The sequence below is a fragment of the Lathamus discolor genome, chromosome 12 (assembly GCF_037157495.1).
Source record: "Lathamus discolor isolate bLatDis1 chromosome 12, bLatDis1.hap1, whole genome shotgun sequence".
NCBI lineage: Eukaryota > Metazoa > Chordata > Aves > Psittaciformes > Psittacidae > Lathamus > Lathamus discolor.
Window position 1 is genome coordinate 1,772,930 of NC_088895.1, and position 21,265 is coordinate 1,794,194.

Genomic DNA, 21,265 nt, shown 5'->3' on the forward strand with positions numbered 1-21,265 from the left:
TGACCCAGCATTGCTGCCTTTGGGATGTCCTTGGCGCAGTGCTGCTGCTCCAGGGAAGGTCCCTTCCTGGAGGGAATGTCTCAGCATCGCTCCTCACAGGGCCGGGTGCCTCTGGTGTCCTCATCCACCCATCTGCCCCTCCAGCCCTTCCCAAAAGGGGCCTGGTGAGGGGAGAGGAGGGGAGCCACGGCCCTGACCCATCTCTAGATGCTGAAGCACTCATGCCTGGTGACCCCTGTTTGGTCTGTGCCCTTTGATGGCGCAGCAGCAGGGAGGGTCCTGCATCCCTAAACCTCCAAGGATAAGGAACTGGTCCAGCAGGGAGGCAAACAGCACATACCTGGAGAGGCTGCAGCTGCGCACAGGTCTCTGGAATGCCTGGGATGCTGGAGGAGCATGAGGGAGACAGCGGAGGAGCTGTGAGGAAGCACTGAGCAACCCATGGAGCAGCTGAACCCAATTGTTAAGGAGGGAATCGAATCCATCTCCTGCTCCCAAAGTCAGGCACATCCAAGTGCTAGGAGAACTCTACAGAATGCCTGCCAAAAGGGTTCTGTGCCAGTTTAACTGGGTTCCTGGTGCTCCAGCCAGAGCAGAAGCATCCTGATATCTTCCCAGTGTGATAGCCAGGCTGGCAGTGATTCACATCCCCAAGCCCTGCACCCTGCCTGGGTCTGGGGGAAGAGACAGGATCCAGGATGTGGTGACCCCATCGTGCACCACTTGTGGAGCAGACCCCTCCCTGCAGGTCACTTGAGATGTTATTTCATGTTGTTTAAAGCACAAGCCACAGAAGCAGCCCCCATAGTGGGCAGCAGCATCTCCTTATGGACGTGCTCTCACTGCCATCACTGCCACAGCACCAGGAGCTCCTTGTCCGGCCAGAAGGAATGGAGCAGGGCAGGATCAGACCCCAGCAGCTCAGCGGGGTCACTGCTCCCTGCTTCCATGCCTGTGATGAGCAGAGCCCTGTGGCAAACGGGACCTGGTGTGACCCAAAGCAGGAGTCGCTGCTTTCATCTCCCCTTGCGGAATGCTCTCCGTGGCTCATCTCATCGAAACGGGCATCCTGGGGATTAGGATTTGAGCTTGGAATGTGCAGAAAGGTGACCTCCTTCTGCCAGGATCACCTTCGAAGCTCCTTTGATCCCGGCTCAGGGGTCCTGCTGCAGAGCTGGGGTCACTCCTCAGGGTCTTGAAGCTGAGGAACAGCCTTTGGGGTCTTGAAGCTCAAGGTGCCTTGTGAGCTGGTGCCAGCCTCTGGTGGCCTCAGCATCTCTGCCTTGCTTCATACCCGTGACCTGCCTGCAGGAGTCGAATCAGCTCTTGGGCTTTGCCTACTGGTGGTAGGGAGATAATGGAGGGTACCAGCGCCCAGAGCCCTCCTGCAGCACTGGTTTTGGCAGTGATCCCCAGGGGACCATTCAGTGCACCAGGAGCAGGCAGGAAGGTCGCTGCTCCACAGCATGGCAGAAATGCACACGAAATGCACAGATAGATGGGCTGGATCGGGCAAAAGTGGGCAGAATCGGCTGGGTTGGAAAAGAGCTTTGTGATCATCCAGTCCAGCCATTCCCAGCACCGCCAAGGCCACCCCTGCCCCATGGCACTGAGGCCTCGTCTCTACGGTGTGTGAGCACTCGCAGGGCCGGTGCCTGCAGCCCTGCCCTGGGCAGCCTGTTCCAATGCCTGAGCACCCTTTCACTGTCTCCATGATGCCAAGTGGTTCCTGAAGGCTGGATGGGAGCCAGCTCTTGCTTTGGCACCCTGGGTGCCATCGTGGTTGCATCCTCCAGAGAGACGGGGATGGAGGGGATGGAGGGGACCCGGACCTGTGGCTGGTGTTCCATGGTGCAGGTTGGAGCCTCTCCAATGTCTGCCTCTGCAGGCTGGTGTTTAACTCCCCTTTGCTCTTTTCCAGCTTCCCATTACTACAAGTACAAGCAGCAGTTCATTTTCCCAGGTAAGTCCCTTCGAGCACAGGGTGCTGAGCTATCCCTTGGGAGGGTGGGTGCATGGCTGGCTCTCCTAACCCCTGGACGTGTGCAGGGGGGTTGTGCTGGGGTGGGATTTCTCCCCCAAACCACTATATTATTGCAGGGCTGGATGGCCCTGAGTTACACCCAGCTATAGCTAAGAGGGTGACTAAATTGGACCTAAAGATGAACTTTAAGGTGCCTTTAGATGAGCTTTAAGGACTCTTCCAAACCAAACTGTTCCAGGCTTCTAGGAAGGGAGGTTTTCAGCACTGAAGGGGCTCCTGGTGCCTCCAACCTGCTCTTATTCTGCTCTCTCCTCCCCAGATGTGGTGCCTGAGACACCGACCCGAGCACCGCAGGTGATCCTCCACCCCGTCAACTCCAACCCCATGTGAGTACTTCCCTTCCTCTTGCTTTAGCATCACCTTCCCCTGCCCATGCAGAGCATCCTTTGCTCCACGCCTCCTCCAGGCACCCATGGGTGCTCCCCTGGCTCTGCAGGACCAGACTGGGGCTCAGGGATGCCTTTTGGGCAGTTGGGGTGGGTGGTCAGGGATGCTCCTGCCGCCCTAACCTAGCTCACAGCTCTGGCTCGTGTCTCACAGAGGAGAAAGGCTGAAAGGAGAGGGCAGGGGACTGATTGATGGCCACAGCAACGCATGTGCCCAGTGCTTTACCATCAGAAATAGGAATGGCTTTTGGTCTGAGAAGGCAAAGCCCAAGAGATGAATCTTGTACTAAACATGGAGCTGCTGGAGCGAGGGCAGAGGAGGCCATGGAGATGCTGCGAGGGCTGGAGCAGCTCTGCTCTGGAGCCAGGCTGAGAGAGCTGGGCTGGGGCAGCCTGGACAAGAGAAGGCTCCTGAAGGGGAGACCTGAGAGCAGCTCCAGTGCCTGAAGGGGCTGCAGGAAACCTGGAGAGGGGCTTGGGACAAGGGCCTGTAGGGACAGGCCAAGGGGAATGGCTTGAACCTGCCCGAGGGGAGACTGAGCTGAGCTCTTAGGCAGAAGCTCTTCCCTGTGAGGGTGCTGAGGCGCTGGCACAGGGTGCCCAGAGAAGCTGTGGCTGCCCCATCCCTGGCAGTGCTCAAGGCCAGGTTGGACACAGGGGCTTGGAGCAAGCTGCTCCAGTGGAAGGGGTCCCTGCCCGTGGCAGGGGTTGGGACTGGAGGAGCTTTAAGGTCCCCTCCAACCCAAACCACTCCATGACTCTATGATAAATTATAAGCAGGGAACCAGGGTCTTTGAGACAGTTTTAACAAAGATGGTTCTTGCAGCCATGCCTATGATGGTTTCAAGTCCAACAAACTTTGCACTGAGGTTAGTTTGGCAGTGCAGTATCTCATTGCCCTTAGGACCAGCTCTCCCTGGCAGGTCAAGTCTGAGCTGCTCTGCTGATCCCAGCACTCACCAAGGCCTGTGCCCCACGTTTCAGTTCACTATTGCTTGCTGGTCCTTTAGATAAATGCCCTTTCGGAAGGCTATTCCAAGCCAGCAGTTTAACAGACAGGGTCTTGCTTCAGGTTTATGATGTGGTTTGTGTCTGGCTTCCCCATCCTCCCCAAACTGCACTGGCAACTGCTGCGGGTCCAGTGGATCCCTCCTCTGGGGGAGGCAATGGGAGGGATGGGGATGGAGCCTCTGTCACTGCTGGTAGCTGGGGAGTTAATGGCAACGTGGTGAATTCAAAGCCTTTTGGGGGCTTTGAGGTGTTTTTTGCAAGGTATTTGGTGTAGAGCTGGCAGGATTTTATGGGAAAATAGCTTTCAGTACATAAAATCAGTGATTCCCCTCTTGCTCACCCCACTGCAAATCACAGGACAGTAGGATGGTCAGAACAGAGTTAAACACCAGCCTTTGCCTCCAATACTCGGGAGACAGGTATTCGTGCCTGAGTTAAAGAGCAGGCAGGAGCGGGGAGGCTGCTGCTCCTGCAGCCGCCCGTGCATCGTGATGGGCAGCAGAAGCCGTCTGCATCCCCTGGGTTTTCCATGTGGATTAAAATACCAGAGTTGACTCCTTTTGTGTGTGCATTCACGTATCCCCTATAGCTCTTTAGGGGCTATTGAACGGGATAGGATGCACAGGACCAGTGAGTGTTCAGCCTCTCCTGTGATCCTTGCTCTTTCTGGGAAAGGATGCTGTTATTTATGTTATTGATTATAATAGTTGATGATATCCTATATTATGCTCAAAACCACCCAAGCTGCTCCAGCTGATCTTCCCCACAGAATTCCCCTAATTCCCTGTTAGCAGTTGGGCACGGTGAGACCCTGGTGCTGGGAGGTGCTGTGTAAGTGAAGAAGAGGAGCCCTGGCCCAGGGAGCTGGGAAACGCGATGAATTTGGGTGCTCTTACAGCAGGGAGGGTCTTTGAAACCTCCACCTCTCAAAGACGACTGAAAACCCCATTTTCTCCCCTTCTGGTGTCCAATCAGCTGCGCTTGTGCTTTGGCTGGTGTTCATTGGGAAGGTGATTCTGACCTCGGAGACCACCATGAGCACATGCCCCAGCGCTGCCTCGATATGGGCAAAAGCTGCAAGGGGCCAAATCTGTGCCTGCCCCTGGGTTATCCTGTGGTGACACCTCCCAGGGCACGTGGTGGGGAGGCAGCCTCCTCACTGTGCACTTTGGGGGATGGAGATGATGCTCCCACATCACCAAACCCACCCTGGAACTTCACACGTCCCATATGAATTAATGCAATAATGAATATCCCCATTATCCTCCCTGCTCCCAGTGAGCACCCAGAGCTGGCCTTGGGCTTGGAGACATCTGGGGTGTGGGTTGGAAGGGGCTGTTCCTCCATATGAGCAGCGAGCCTGGTTCTTCTCCCCCCACATCCCTTTAGAGCCGGTGCAGTGATGCTGTGGGAAGCAGGATTCGATGTGCTCCCCACCTCTCTGTGTTCTCACTAATGCAATCATCCTTTTAACAGCCTGGAAGGAAACCCATTGCTTCAAATTGAAGTGGAGCCCACCTCGGAGGTGAGACAGCAGGACCTGCTCCTGTGCTTAGCAGACCTTTGTTTTATACATGTCCTGGGGCACATTTCACAGCAACCAGAGAAGCTGAACATCTGTGCGATGAAATTGCTGACGATTGAATTAATGGCCAAGGACTGGCCCTGCCCAGGCATCCGTGTGCCCACCCCATGAAGCGAGACCCTTATGGGCTTCGTGTCTGCCCTCAGGTTTAGAATTCAATGAGCTTTTCTGAGATACAGGGGAGGGGAAGGAGCGGGGTGGTGAGGATGGGGATGCAGCTTTTAACGGGTGCTTTAATTCCTGTAGAAAACAGATATAGGGAAAAAACCAAGGGGAAAGCTAAGGGCAAAGATGAAGGGAGAAGACATATCCATCCTGGGGTGCCTTCTGTGCGGACCAGGGATGCCAGGGTGGGAGCAGTTGTATTAGCAGGGCACAGCTTGGCCATGGTAGGATGAAGCGCTGCTTTCAGATGAATGAATGAAGTGCTCTGGTGTGTCCCACTCTTGCATTTAACCCTGGAGCAGATGAATGGCTCCCTGTAAATCTGGGTTTCTGCCCCCTGGTTGCCTTTGGAAGGGACCTGCCTGGTTTCCCTGGGTCTGAACAAGCGGTAGGAGGGTCAGTGGGGCCTTGCCCATGTATCTTCCACGGGTGCAGTTTCTATCGCGCTGCCTTTGCCCCACGGCAGAACGAAGAGGGCCCCGAGGAGGCGCAGGAGTCCGAGGATGACTTCGAAGAGATGAACCTCTCGCTGCTCTCCACGCGCAACTTCCCGCGCAAGGCCAGCCAGACCAGCATCTTCCTGCAGGAGTGGGACATCCCCTTCGAGCAGCTCGAGATCGGAGAGCTCATCGGCAAGGGCCGCTTCGGGCAGGTCTTCCACGGCCGCTGGCACGGGGAGGTGGCCATCCGCCTCATCGACATCGAGCGGGACAACGAGGACCAGCTCAAGGCCTTCAAGAGGGAGGTGATGGCGTACCGGCAGACCCGGCACGAGAACGTGGTGCTCTTCATGGGAGCCTGCATGAGCCCTCCGCACCTCGCCATCATCACCAGGTAAGCCCCAGCCCACGTCTCATGTGTGGAGGGGGTTGTTCCTTCTTCCCAAAACACCTTTAACCAGATGACACCATCACCTGATGATAGCAGATGGTACACAAAGAGTGGCCATGCCCCCCCTGCTCTAGCAAAGGGATGCTCTTCATCTGCTGCTATCTACGCTGCGAAGCAGAAAGAAAACCCATCCAAGTGTGTCCAGGCAGGTTTATCTTCTGTACAAATGGAACCTGAGACAGGAATGGTTTGTTTTAATCAGGGACAGGAATGATTTGCTCGAATCAGGAGGGATGTAACCTGGTGGGATTGGCAGTTTCGGTACTGGCTGGGGTTCTTCTGTCTTGATGCCTTGGTTGGGTGGTGGTGGGTCTGGACCATGCTTGAGTGCAGGAAAGCCTCTAATTGCATAAAGCAGCAATAACTTGGGTGCCTGAAGGCTCATCAGCGTGTGAGGGTTAGGACTGAGGGTCTGTAAAGCAGCCAGAAGGCAGCAGGGGGGGGAAAACCAGGTGCTTGCAAGGAGAGCTCATCCTCCACACGTCTGGAGCCCATCCACAGGGTCTCCTCACTTCCAAGGAGGTGGGAGGCCTTGCAAGAAGTCTCCTGAAGCATTTCCTCCCTTTCCCAAAGCTGTTGTCTCTGTTACACCCAAACTGGGTATGGGACTAATAGGAGTGAGTTTGGGATGGGGCCAGGGGAGGGAGATAAGGGGGTTGAAGAGCTGCTGCCTGGGTGCTGGTGATGCTCAGGGACATCGCATCAGGGGGATGAAGCTGCTGGAGGGGGCTTCTTTCAGCTGGTTGGGAGCAAGCTGGGATTTGGGATCTTCCAAACCATCTCAAACCCTTCCAGAGCTATCTGTCTCTCAATGAATTCCCACGTATCTGTCATTGGAAACACAGCACCGAGCATCTCCATGGTCAATCAACGGGAGGGCAGTCAAAAATCCCCCCTGGCCCTGAGGCAGGGAGGCTGCAGCTGCTCCTGGAGGAGCTGTTTTCATGTGAAATACCTGCATTTCTGGGTATTCAGCTATTTCCCTCACCTCTGGACCGTGTGTTCAGCCGCAGGGTTTGAACCTGGTGCTGCTTAGCATCCCACCATGGGTTACCTTCCCTTGGAGGAGCTTCCCCAAGGTGAGGTTGATTTTCCAGCCTCCTCCTGGCAGTGTTTCCAAAGGCGTGCACTGAAACAGCAGCGCTTCCACCAGCCATCAGCAATGAAATATTGCATCATCCTCCCCTAATGTCCCCTTGAAAGCAGCACCTCCCCGTCCCAGATAAGGCGGCTTTGTGGGTACCAGGGTGGGAGCTTTGCTCTGCCCCCTCCTTGCTCAACAGCAAAGGATTTCAACCCAAATCTGTGGCTTCTCGTGCCCATCACTTGCTCCCTGCTCTGGTGGGTTCATGGGCAGCGTTTGGCTCTGGAATTGCGTCCTCCTGGGACAGGCTGACTCCAAACAGGGGCTGGTTGTTCCCACCTGGGACCTGGAGAAAAATAAGCTTTTTATTTTGGACCAAAACCCAGTCATCTGTGACAATTCAGCAGCGTTTCAGCTCCCATCCATTAGCTAGCTTAGGCCAAAAGCTGTTTGAAAAGGGTGCAAACACCTGTATTGATGGATGCGTCAGACACCCCATCCATGCGCTACACTGCGTCGCAGCCTCTACACGCAGGAGAACGCAGCTTCTCCATCCCTTTGCAGCCCCTATTTGCTTTTCAATCCTATTCAGTAGCAAAACCTGGGCAATATATTCTTTATTTTAATGGGGTTTTTTAGCTACAAAGTGTTTTCTATTCTAATGCCTCTTTATATAAACCCGTAAAGGTGCCACTTTTGACAGCCTGACAAAATAAATCCGTAGCTTGATGCATTAATATGAGGGCTGCGAAGCGTGCCGCTCGCCTTCATTCTCTTCCCAGCTGCACTCAGTCCTTTATTTAAGGTCAAAACAGAGATTTATTGGATTGCCCTAAATATAACCTGTGCTCACAGCATCTCCGAGCCTCGCCTGCTCTTTGCCTACAACCAGGAACCTGCTTTTGTCCATGTTCTTCGAAGGCTGAATCAACATCACCGCAATTACTCCATCGCAACAGGAAACCTGGCTGGTTTTCTCCTGCTGGGAGTTGTGGGGTGCGATCGTGTCTGGTGCTGGGCTGGCCATGAGGATACAGGAATGATGAGGGGAATGCTGGAAGGGGGCTCAATCTCAGGGAATGGGAAGCCATGAGTGCACATCCCTTAGCCTGGAGGTCACTTCCAGACACAACTTATTCCCCTTTGAGGCTTTCTGTTGGGCTCTGTTCTGATGGTGCTTCACCAGGAGCCACTTCTGAGGCTGTCAGGGCAAAGCATCCCTTCCATTTCCCAGGCTGACAGTGCAGGGATGCTCCCTTGCCCTTGTACCCGCAGTCCTTGTCGGGTCTGTCCTTGGTTGGACGTTTCTGGGGGCTCCTTGGGAGATCTCTGATGATCACACTGAGAAAGTTGGGGCTGTTCAGCCTGGAGAAGAGAAGGCTGCGTGGAGACCTCATAGCAGCCTTCCAGTACCTGAAGGGGGCCTATAGGGATGCTGGAGAGGGACTCTTCATCAGGGACTGTAGTGACAGGACAAGGGGTAACAGGTTAAAACTGAAACAGGGGAAGTTTAAATTGGATATAAGGAGGAAACTCTTTGCTGTTAGGGTGGTGAGGCACTGGAATGGGTTGCCCAGGGAGGTTGTGAGTGCTCCATCCCTGGCAGTGTTCAAGGCCAGGTTGGACAGAGCCTTGGGTGGCATGGTTTGGTGTGAGGTGTCCCTGCCCACGGCAGGGGGGTTGGAACTGGATGATCTTGAGGTCCTTTCCAACCCGAACTATTCTATCACGAGGTCAGTTGGGCTTACGTTAGGCTTGTTCAGCCTGAAGAGGAGACTCAGGGGAGACCTTAGAGCAGCTTCCAATACTTCCAAACCCAGCAATCAAGGGGGTTTATGGGAACAACTTTAAACCAAGCCTTGCTTGGAGTGGGGAAAACCAATCCCAGCTGCCTGATGGGGCCAATTAGACACAAATCCAGGATGTCTGTATTTCCTTGCCTGCTCCTCCCTGCGCGCATCCCTGGCCCCGAATTGGCTCTGTGCAAAAGAGAAGCTCCTTTTCCTGTGGGTGCTCAGAAGTGGGTGCTCGAGGATGTTTTTCCACCAAGAACAGCAGTTTCTTATAGCTGTTAAAGAAATCTCTGCATTCCTGTGGCATGCGGGAAGCAGCTGCCCATCCCTGGAAGGGGCTCTACCACGACGCGCTGCCCGGCGCTGCCGGAGGGGGGTTATTTATAGACCAGTTTATTTTTGCTTTCTCACATCCCTACGCTTTCCTTCCTGTTTGCTGTGATATTCAGGGAGCATCTCATCAGCAGAAAGAAATCTCCCCCATCCAAACACCACAGCCCACAGGCGACAGCTGGCGGGGGGAAACTGAGGCAGCGGCAGGATGTGCTGGGTTAATGCTCTGCTTTTCCTCTGCATTAACCATTGGTCTGGCCAGATGGCAGGGACCAGTACGGCTTAATATGCGCATCAATGGCATAGTCACTGAGGGCAGCATCTGCAGGTGACACCAAGCTGTGCGGTGCAGTTGAGATGCCCAGGGGATGGATGCCGTCCAGAGGGACCTGGACAGGCTGGAGAGCTGGGAGCGTGATAACTTTATGAGGTTCAATGAGGCCAAGTGCAAGGTCCTGCCCCTGGGCTGGGGCAATCCCCGGCACAAGCGCAGGCAGGGGGAGGTTGGATGGAGCAGCCTGAGAAGGGCTTGGGGTGTTGGGTGAGGAGAAGCTGCCCAGGACCCGGCTTCAGTGAGTGCCTGAGCCCAGAACCCCCCCGTGTGCGGGGCTGCACCCCCAGAGCAGCAGCTCAGGGAGGGGATCCTGCCCCTCTGCTGCGCTCTGGGGAGACCCCCCCTGCAGCCCTGATCCAGCTCTGGGGCAGCAGCACAGGAGGGACGTGGAGCTGCTGGAGCGAGGGCAGAGGAGGCCATGGGGATGCTGCGAGGGCTGGAGCAGCTCTGCTCTGGAGCCAGGCTGAGAGAGCTGGGCTGGGGCAGCCTGGACAAGAGAAGGCTCCTGAAGGGGAGACCTGAGAGCAGCTCCAGTGCCTAAAGGGGCTGCAGGAACCCTGGAGAGGGGCTTGGGACAAGGGCCTGTAGGGACAGGCCAAGGGGAATGGCTTGAACCTGCCCGAGGGGAGACTGAGCTGAGCTCTTAGGCAGAAGCTCTTCCCTGTGAGGGTGCTGAGGCGCTGGCACAGGGTGCCCAGAGAAGCTGTGGCTGCCCCATCCCTGGCAGTGCTCAAGGCCAGGTTGGACACAGGGGCTTGGAGCAAGCTGCTCCAGTGGAAGGGGTCCTTGCCCGTGGCAGGGGTTGGAGCTGGAGGAGCTTTAAGGTCCCCTCCAACCCAAACCATTCTCTATGAGCCAATGATTCTCGAGGTGCCTCTTCATGCAACTTTTCAGGTCAGAAGAGAAAAGGAGAAATCCAGCATCTTTGGGCAATGGGATGCGGTTACTCCAAAGAGCGCTTCCATCAGAGCCACTAATAGATTCCTTCTTGGGTAATGAGTGCTGGAGACAGTTAACATTCATCTTAATTAGTCTTGAGCAAGAGTGAATGTGATCTCGGTGCTGCTTGGAGTGCTGCATAATGGATAGCACAGAACAGCATCCAAGTCCTGGGCCCAGTGGAGATGAAAGGACTGGAAAAGCGCCGTGTTTGCTGCGCGCAGGGAAATGACAACTTGTGTTTGCTGGTGTTCAACGAGACAAAGCCCCGGGTAAGCTCCTTACATCAGCTCCTTGGTGTTCCCGGTCCCAGCCTCCGCCTGTGGTGGTGCGGGGAGGGTGGTAAAGCCTCAGCCACCCAGGCGGTCCCCCGAAAGACAAAGTCTAACAGTGCTCTAATGCTATTGCAATGGCTCGAGCCACCCACGAGGGTAATGGGCTGCAGAAATGAGCAGATTTTAGGATTCTGGCCTTTCCTTCTGTGGAAAAAGGCAAAAAAGGGGGGATTTTCATGCTTATTGATCCTTCCCGAGGCCCCTGGGTCTCGCTGAGGCTGTAATGAAAGCAGGGCGATCAGCAGCTTTCTGGAGAGGCACTGATGGCTCTTGCTGGATGGCAGCGCTGTTTGCAAGCAGGCTCGCAGGTCTCAAAGGCAGGAGAGAGGAGGTTTCAGCCGGAGCCTTTGTGCCTTGAGCTCTTGCTGCCTTGCGTGGGGGATTTGGTGCAGCTTTCCTAAGGAGATTACTTGGTTTTTAGCTAAAAGCTCCAATGTGGCACCAGGAACCTGTGCAGAGACCCTGGGATTTGCTCCCTGAGGTGCCCCAGGCGGGGTTTTGGCCCCTCTCATCCCAGCGTGATGCCAGAGCAGCTCCGGATTTAAAACGGGACCAGGAGCCAACCGGATGGCTGTTGGTGATCCCCCCCGGGGCTGCGTGGCCATGATTTATGTCCCTGCTTGAATGTGCCAGGAAGCCCAAGGAGAATGCTGGAGAACATTAGGAATTAAGGCTGACCACGGCAGGACTGTATAAAGAGAAGGAATTTGCTGAAGGTGCCTTTTAGCAGAGAAACCTGCAGGGTTTCTGTTGGAGCGGGAGCATCTCCCAAACCCTTCCCTGGAGCTGGTGCTCAGGGGGGGAAGCTCTTATGTGAGATACCAAAGATGAAAGGAGAGTTTGCTCTTTTTTCCTCCCTGGCAAAGCAAACCGGCTTCGGTAACAGGGAGCGCATCACCTGCCCTGAAATAAGAGGGAAGGTGTGGGAGCAGGATGGGAAGAATATCCCAGACACTGTGGCTGTATCATACAGGATAACTCCCTTGCACAAATGGACTCAGTGCTGGGGTTTGTTTTGATTTATAATGTATTCCTATGCTGGCTTTTGGCAATATCGAACCTTTGATTCTGCTGTTGGGAGGAACAAGCCCAGCTCCCTGCAGGGAATCCTCTCCCTTTCCTGGGCCTTGTTTCCTGTGGGCACGGGGAATCTCTGCACACAGCTCAGCTTTAAACGCTCAGCTCTTCCAAGCCTCTCCCTGTGCCAAACTCCCTGGCATTTCCAGTGTCCCAGCTCGGCTGTGAGGGATTTGGGGCTTGTAAATCTGAATACTCAGGGAGCTGAGGGCTGAGTGGATGTTTAAAAGGAAGTAAAGGGGAAGTGTGTAAAGCATTGCTCTTAACTTGAAACAGGTGGGGACTGCTTGGTTTATCCCCTGTGGGTGCTTCCTGGGACCAGGATGAGCTGCTCAAGCCAGTGCCTGCTGCTTGCAGCCAGCCCCTTGCTCTCTCCAGGGAGTCACATTGACCAATTGGGCATTAATGAACACCAAATTGCCCTTTTCTCCTCACCGCAACCCGCCAACCTCAAGGTACAGCCTATCAGCCTTCTTTCTTGTCTGGGAAGTAGGAGCTCTAAATCCTGCTCAACAGGAGGGAAACTGAGGCACGGTGCTGCCACATTGCTTCCCCAGAGCAATGCACCTGAGGGTATCTAAGATGCCTTTCAGCTCTGGTCCTTCTCTCCCCACTCATGGTTATATTCTGGGAGCAGGCCCTGCCTCCTCTAACCTTCCCCATGTTAAAGCAACTACTTTTGGAGCCAAAGCATCACCTCCTGGCCTGGCTCTCAGTTGTTTTCCCTCCTCACTTTTGCTGTGTTTCCCCTTTCCTAGCAGTTAAATAATGGAGCTCGTAGATCATATAATAAATAGGTATTGACTTCGTGCCACAGGCTGGATCAGAATTGATTGACCCGTGGGAATACACTCCTTCGCAATCAATAAGAGGCCATCAGGCTGGATAAATCTTGATAACGACTGACAACAGCGAAGTCGATAGGTGTATTAATATGTACATTAAGCAAGTATTTATCTTCCGCCTGGAGACAGCGTTCCAGGGTGGGATGGGCTGGCGAGGAGACCGAAATATCCCAAGCAAAGAGGGTGACAGGGATGGGGAAAGGCAGCGGCTTGATTCTCTGCAGGGGTGTTTGATGTTGAAGTAAGAGCTGTCTGCTTCAGTGCTGGCTGAGCTGTTCTTACCCTCAGCAGCATCGAATCCCCACCGATGGCTGCGTTACCAGCACCTTAATGTGCTCCTCTGTTGCAGGGGATGCTCGAGGGGGGATGTTCTCCTTTGTGTCTCAAAAGCGTTTCAAAGCGCCATGGAAATGGTGCTATTTTGGCCGTGACTTGGTGAGGAATGTACTTAAGGCAGCGGGGCTCACACTTCACTTGAGAGGAAGGGATTTAAGCGGGTGTTTAAGGGAAAGCCTGTGGTTAAGTGTCCTGCCGAGAGATGGTCCCACAAGCCCTTTCTGCTCTTCCAGTTCTTCCCTTTGCTGTTGAGTGATATCTCAGCACGATTCCTTATTTTTCTGGAGCATCCCCAATGCCAGGGATCCTCTTTGGAGCCAGGCAGGGCTGTTTGCTGGTGGTGGGGAACCTGTGTGCTGGCATCCTCCTGCCTAGCCAAAGAGGAGCGAATTAGATCCCTCCTGTGACAGCATCATTAAGTTTTTATTAATAATAATCATTATTACCATTGCAAAGCAGAGTTGGGCTCTAGTCGAACAGCCATCTCCATCAAAAGACTTGTTTCTTCCCTCTCTTCAAAAGAAGCATCTTTTCCCTCCTCACACTCAAAACAGCAGGAGGATCAGGGCACAGGGAATATATTAGGCTCCTTCAAAGGCAAGGACTGGTCCTAGCATCTTCACACATCCCCATAGACCCATCCAGCCCTCTCACCCTTTCCAAAGGCAGTGAGTACCACCTGAAGCAGTGTTTCCGGATGACTTGTTTGCAGTCAGGGCTCTAGCTAAGCCGCTGGGGCCGGTGCCTGCTTTGCATTCACCTGTCTCGCAGCTCTTCCCCTGCAGCTGTGGGAGAGCTCGTCTCTGACACCATCTCCTCCAAATAAAAATGCACGGAGTTGGCTTTTTCTAAATAACTTGGGTTCTTTTTTTTCCCAAAGCGATGATGGAATTGGAACTACTTTTGGGGGAGGCTGATCCCCACCCCCCCCTCCTCCTCCTCCTCTTCCTCCTCCTCCTCTTCCTCCTCCTCCTCCTCCTCCTTCAGCCCTTGTGGTTTGGAGGCTCTGGCTGTAGTTATCTCGTGTGCCAGCTGCTGGGAGCTCAAATGTGCTGCCTAAGTAATATCCTTCAAAGGACCATGCTTCCATGGGCTGGAGATAGGGAGAGGAGGAGAGGGGAACGTCCTGAGCATCGTCTCGCCAGGGCTTTTCTGTGTCCCCGAGTTCATTTTGCTCTACAGAGGCTCCTCCACGCAAAGTGGGAGCTGGGAGCTGGGCTTTGCTTTATGTGGCAGGTAATGAATTCCTACCTCCCCGTTGGGGTTGTTTTGGGAGACTTGTGTAAGGAGTCAGCCTGGAGGTGGAGTTTCATGGGGGAAGTATTTTCACCCACAGGAGCTGAGCTTTGAGGATGCTGATGCTCAGCATCAGGGCTGCAGGCTTCTGGTCCAGCGTTTCCTGGTGCTGCGCTGCCATGAAGCTCTTGGCTGCTGCTTTCCACCCTGCTTGTGGTGCAGCGCGGATGGATGGTGTTCCCTTGGATGTGGGGAGGAAGGAATCCACAGGTTGCTGTTGTTGAGAGTAATGGGAGCAGAGCGGAAGGGGAGGTATCTCCCTGCTTGCCAGTGGGTGCAGCGAAGAGAAGGGAAACGGAAGGAAAGTTGTAGTCCTGGGACTGAAGTGTTTCCATGCTGGGTATGTGTGGCTCAGGGAAGCACTGCTTCACTTCGCCTGGAGGTTTTGGTGGTGGTTTGAATACCAGCGAAACCAGTCCTGAATACCCCACGGTATTGCTGGGGACCCCAACAACGCTGATAGCATCCCACTGGGAATAGCTGGCCATGAACTAGCCAAGCCTTCCACCCCGAAGCTTTTAATTAGGGAGCAATATATATGTATGTGTATATATATATATGTATGTATGTATAGGTGTGAGTCTGACGCATGCCAGCTTTCTCTTTGGACTGAGACCTAACAAACTCATCGCAGCTCACGTCGGTGTGACCCTTGCTGTCCCAGCGCCTGTCCCCACTGTCCTGGGGTGGCATTTAGATGCAGAGGGCTTGGGAGGCGTGAGCTGGCTGATGGCACTGCTCTGCTTCGCTCGCTGGCGTAGCAGGGAGAGCGTGCGTCAGGGGTGCGATATTTCTTATTGATTTGGAGGAAAAAGAAGCCCAGGGATAAAATTAACCCAAACCTCTCCCTTTGCTGCTCTTCCAGCCTGGTGTCATCTCCCATTTGGTGACTGTCTGGTTGCAAAACATTGCCAGATGTTGGTGATGGAGGAAAACCAAGCTGCTGTGTGAAAGAGTTCTCAGACAAGTCGGGCATGGGCAGAACTCGTTCCTCCCCTCTCTGTTGCTGGTCCTGCTCTAGCTAAATCAAACACGGCCCAGCTCAGCAGCTCTGGTTGCTGTGGCTGTATCTTAATATTCCCCAAAGATTTCCTTCTCCATGAAACACTGGAAGTCAGTAAACTGCTGGGGAGCGTGGAAGCATCCGAGCGGCTCCCCCCTTTGCGCTGTCTTTCCTGCAGCACAGATGTAACCTGCTAGCTGAGGTACTTTTATATTAAAGCACTTATTATGAATTCCCACTCTCACTCTTTGTGTGTCTCCCCTGGGTGCAGCCTGCCGGCTATCACCATGGTATCTGAGCTGGTTGCCCATAAATCAACATACTAGCAAGTAATGAGCTTTCTGGGGACTAGCATCACTTTGGGGTGTTCAAATGAGCCTATTTAATTTAATGGGCATTTATGTGGATGGTTGGGTAGAGGCAAGAAAAGCACAAAACACTGGGAAGTAATGGCATCGTGACCTGCGTGCGAGCGCTGTACCATCAGCTCTGCTCTGCTTCTGAGCCAGGCTGAGGTCTTCAGCCCTATAGAGGTGATGCTAGTCAGTGTAGAGATGATGTTCATCACTGCTGATGAGGGGGAAGAAACCCCCAATGGATGGATGAAGGAGGGATGAAGTTGTTTTCACATCAAATAGGAAAATTAGCAAGAGGCAGTGCTCCAGCTCTTCCTCACTCATCCCTCCCAAATTGCTCCCCTTCAAGTCGCTTTGGCTTTGCTCCCGTTGCTGATGTCTTCAGCCCACATTGGTGAAATGCAGAGTGTTTATAAAGCAATTTGGGATTTGGCTTGCTTGGCTGAACACTTCAAAACCTCATTTTGAATAGAGAGTCGCATCTGCAGCGGGATGGGGCTGGGATAGTCCTGGGGCTGGGGTTGTGCCATGGGTTGAGGTGGACTCCCGGATGCTGGGGACCACGGGAAGGACCTTTGCATCTTCCCAAGCCACCCAGTGGGGCTGTTCTCTCTGGATGGTGTTTGGTCACCACATGGTACCAGGGCACGTGTCATGCTCTGCTGATGGCTGGGATGGAGAGGTTTAGGAGGAGAAGACAGGTATTTATCTCTGAATATGTACTTGAGTAGTGAATAAGCCTTGATCCATCTGAAGATGCAAATTGTCTGCCTTTGCTTCTGGTGTCAAGTGTAGGCAGTTTCTGGCCTTGTGATCCACAGCCCTGCTTGCTCGCAGCCGGATGGGTACCTCAATGCCGTGGTTCAACATAGACCTCTTGAAGTGGGAAGGCAGAAGATGATGTGCGTGGCCCGGAGCGGCGCTTTGTGCCTGCTGCTCTGCCCCAATGGGGAGCGACTGACGGCAGGCGAGGAGCGAGAAGCAGTGAAATTGTTGAGCTGTGCCATGAAAAGGTTCCGCAGGTGGTGGCTGAATGGGCTCAGGTGCTACATAATAGGTATCGACAGGGCTTTATCCCTGCATTGGCAGCTCCTTATCCGGCAAGAAAACGCTTCACATACTGGTGCAGCGGTCGCTATCTGGATTGATACAGAGGAGGTATTCATTGAGAGGAGGTGCAAGGCACCTGGGCTGCTTTGGTGGCTCTCCCGGGGTGCGAGGAGCAGTGCTGGCATGTCCCATGCCCACAGCGCTTCACCGTGGGTCTGAGCAGTGGCTGCTGTCCTTGTGCCAGACCCCGCACTGAGCGCATCCGCTGCCTCCTTTAATGCAATCCCTCTGTAAATGAAGTGCAGAGATGGGAATCTCATCCGAAAAGGGCTGCAGGCTCTGCTCCTGGGGTTATCGCAGCAGCGCAGATAGGCAGAAATTGGAGGGTTTTTCTCTTAAACAACCCTTTTCCAGGAAAACGGCTGATCTTAACTCACTTCAGGGCTGAAATCAAGCCCGGTTCTGCTCTATTCATTGCGTGCAACGTTGATTCGTGACTAATGCAGGCCACAAGCCACTTTCTGTAATGGTTTTCTCTGGAGGGAAACAAGCATCGGCTGGGGAGCAGGGGGGGCTGGGGGAACTCCTTTGTGCACAGGCAGGCCATGGCAGCTACAGAACGCCTGTTGCACTGCAGAGCTTGGAGCTTTGCAGGTTTATGGAGCAGATTAGTACAAAATCCCTGGATACTTTAAAGGTGGCGAAAAGACAATGAATATTTGTCATTGGTTTGTACCCTTTAATCCCAGTTGTAGAAACCCAAGGGTTTTCTTGATCCCTTCCAAGTGGTTTGCTTTCCAAGTGGGAGTTCGAGGGCTTGGATCCCAATGTTCAGGCAAGTTCAGATTTGACTGCAGCCAAACTATTGCAGGAGATGGGGAGCGGCTGATTTAGAGCAAGATCGTGTTTGTCGTCGTGAGTGGCTTGGGTTTGCAGCCCAGCTGGTGGGCTCAGGGATGTGCTGAGGCACCTGAGCAAGGAAAACCATTACTCAGAGGCAGTTGCATGGGCATGAAGATGCCTTAAAATCCCCACTGCAGCTCACTTGCAAGGCTCTTTCCGATACAACCCATGGCAAAGCAGAAGGATGCAGTTGTCTTTCCAAAACCCATGAGATATGGGTCTGGTCCCATTCCTGCTTTGCTGTTTGACCTGAAAACTGTGCTTTCTGCCAATGGAGGGATGTGGAACCTTTGGCCTCTAACATCCCTTCTTTTGGGGGCTAATATCTCACTGGGACCTTATTGACAGGTAATGATGTGGGACACCCTGGGATTGCTGCTGCCTTTTTCAGTGTCTCCAGGGAAAACATGGCACAGCCTGCCTGGGGTTTATTGCCTCATAGTAGTGCTCTGAGCCAGCTTTGGGGTCAAAATGAAAGCAGGGCTTTACCATCGTGTAGTGTTCCCTATTCCTCCAGATTCACAACCTGCGGGATGTTCACAGAATCATAGAATCAGCTAGGATGGAAAAGACCTTTAAGATCATCAGGTCCAACCTTTAAGATCATCTCTGGCAGTGTTCAAGGCCAGGTTGGACAGAGCCTTGGGTGACACGGTCTAGCGTGAGGTGTCCCTGCCCATGGCAGGGAGTTGGAACTGGATGATCTTAAGGTCCTTTCCAACCCAAACCATTCTGTGGTTATCCAGCCTTTAAGATCATCAAGCCCATGGTGCTGCAGGGCTGGGCTGCTTGCCTCTCCACAGGGCTGTGCTCAAGCATCACTGCCCTTGGTGTTCCTCTTCCCTCTCATCCATGCCTAGGGTCTGAACCATCCCCTCTCCCTGTGTGATCAGCATGGTACCCAGGCAAACCCAGGCCAGCTCAGTGCGATGCTCCCCATCCTTTGCAAGGAAGCACAGATTGGGCTGGTTATTTCCATCCCAAAAGGGGCAAACCCTATTCATCTCCCAGGGGACAAATCCAGTGCTGGCAACCCCAGGGCTGGAGGAGATGGGTGAGGAGGGAGGTGGTGGAGCTGAGTGAGGAGAGCAGAGGAATTAAACCCCATGGCTTTTTATTCGTTAAGGAGCCCAGGATCAGATTGAGGTCTGCGGTCGCTGAAGCCTCTGTAACGAGACATGTGTCAGGCTCTTTATTCCCAGGCACAGGTATCCAGCCTCATCTCTCCAAAGTTGCCTGTAATGAGTGTGGGTGGATGGGGAAAAGCAGAAAGAAGCCCTTATTTTTGTGGGCGCGAGTCGAGGCAGCAGCCACCCACGTTCTCCATTATGATATTCAAATGTCAATATATTTTTAATTGGTTTATATCCCCCCCCTTTCCAGCTGCCTTTGGTAATTAAGGCTCTGTAAATAGATTTTACTGTAATTGGTACGAGAGAAGGAAAATTGGAGGACATTGTACGGTGCGCTGGGTTCGGTGGGGGTTTCATTCTCCTCCCTGTCTTTCCTCTTTTGACTCATGTTGCATCTGTGAGCATTGTATCCTCCGAGGGAAGAGGCGGGAGCTGCGGCCAGTTTTGCACAGAACCCCTCTGAAACAAGAGGACCAGGTGGTTCCTTCATGGATGGGATGTGGGGAAGAGCCAGGAACCAGCCCGGGGTTACCCCTTATGGGGCTTGGTACCACGGTGACGGCACCAGCACACACCTCCCAGTGCCGCACTGGGGAGAGCCCCCAGTTTCCATCCCAAACCCTCAATCTGCCTTGAGACGTAGCCAAAGCTCCTATGGTTGTTTATAGTTCCTAGCCAGAGCCACTGCCTTTGTACTTTGGGGGTGTTTCTCAATGGGGGGCTATAAACTGTGCTTCTATCTTCTCCCTTTTCCTTCTCTTTCAGCCTGTGTAAAGGACGGACTCTCTACTCGGTGGTGAGAGATGCCAAAATTGTCCTGGATGTCAACAAGACCAGGCAGATAGCACAAGAAATCGTGAAGGTACGGTATGGTGTGGTGTGGTGTGTTGTGTTGTGGTGTGGTTGGTGTGATGTGGTTGGTGTGATGTGATGTGGTGTGGTTGGTGTGATGTGATGTGGTGTGGTTGGTGTGATGTGATGTGGTGTGGTTGGTGTGATGTGATGTGGTGTGGTGTGGTTGGTGTGATGTGGTGTGGTTGGTGTGGTGTGATGTGGTGTGGTTGGTGTGGTGTGGTGTGGTTGGTGTGGTGTGATGTGGTGTGGTTGGTGTGGTGTGGTGTGGCTGGTGTGGTGTGATGTGGTGTGGTTGGTGTGATGTGGTGTGGTGTGGTGTGATGTGGTTGGTGTGGTGTGATGTGGTTGGTGTGGTGTGGTATGATGTGGTGTGGTTGGTGTGATGTGGTGTGGTGTGTGGTTGGTGTGGTCTGGTATGATGTGGTTGGTGTGGTGTGAGGTGGTGTGGTGTGGTGTGTGATGTGATGTGGTGTGGTGTGGTTGGTGTGATGTGGTATGGTTGGTGTGGTGTGGTATGATGTGGTTGGTGTGATGTGGTGTGGTGTGGTTGGTGTGGTGTGGTGTGGTGTGGTTGGTGTGGTGTGGTGTGGTGTGGTATGATGTGGTTGGTGTGGTGTGATGTGGTGTGGTGTGGTTGGTGTGATGTGGTATGGTTGGTGTGGTGTGGTATGATGTGGTTGGTGTGATGTGGTGTGGTGTGGTTGGTGTGGTGTGGTATGATGTGGTTGGTGTGGTGTGATGTGGTGTGGTGTGGTTGGTGTGATGTGGTATGGTTGGTGTGGTGTGGTATGATGTGGTTGGTGTGATGTGGTGTGGTGTGGTTGGTGTGGTATGATGTGGTTGGTGTGGTGTGATGTGGTGTGGTGTGGTTGGTGTGATGTGGTATGGTTGGTGTGGTTTGGTGTGGTGTGATGTGGCGTGGGACAGCTTGGCATGAATGGGGATCTGGATTCAGCCGAGACGTGAAGAATCCAAGGAGGCTGGGCAGGGTAACCCTTTTGGCTTTAAAATCCAGGTCTCTTAGACCTCTCTTGTCCCAGTTTTTCCCCTGGGGTGGCACCAAGGCTTCCCATGGGCTCCCCATAGTAAGCCTGGGACTCACCCTGTCCACATCCCCTTGGCAGGTATCACAGTCCAGCTTTGCTACTGTGAGTGAATTACTGGTTGGATATTCCTCTCCTCTTGGGGAAAACCCAATGATCTGCTCTTGCTCTGAGGTTTCCGTGTCTCTGTAGCGATCGCATCCCTGCAGCCCAGGCGCCGGAGGGGTCAGCGCTGTGGTGCTCATGGCAGGAGGCTGCGTGTGCCACGAGGCAGAACACACACATTTTTCAGAGCTAAAAGAGCTTTTCCTTCCACAGAGATGACTCAGAGAGCATCTTCAACCCTTCAGACGTGACGGTATAAATAGACGCTGGGGAGCATCCTCACGTGGCGGGGTCAAGTGGCTGGGAAGTTGGGTCCTGAGCCATCAGAGCTTCCCATGAGTGTCTGCAACGGCTCATTTCCTC

The 21,265-nt window shown here is 53.6% G+C and overlaps 1 protein-coding gene across 1 annotated transcript in view; it reads left to right on the forward strand.

Annotated features, from left to right (window-relative positions):
* KSR2 (kinase suppressor of ras 2) overlaps window positions 1-21,265 on the forward strand; it is a 77,386-nt gene that overhangs the window by 44,862 nt on the left and 11,259 nt on the right. Inside the window, exons 11-15 of the mRNA XM_065692523.1 lie at window positions 1,922-1,963; window positions 2,304-2,370; window positions 4,918-4,966; window positions 5,658-6,025; window positions 19,665-19,761. Coding sequence (XP_065548595.1) covers window positions 1,922-1,963; window positions 2,304-2,370; window positions 4,918-4,966; window positions 5,658-6,025; window positions 19,665-19,761 — 623 coding nt within the window. The remainder of the gene's footprint in view (window positions 1-1,921; window positions 1,964-2,303; window positions 2,371-4,917; window positions 4,967-5,657; window positions 6,026-19,664; window positions 19,762-21,265) is intronic.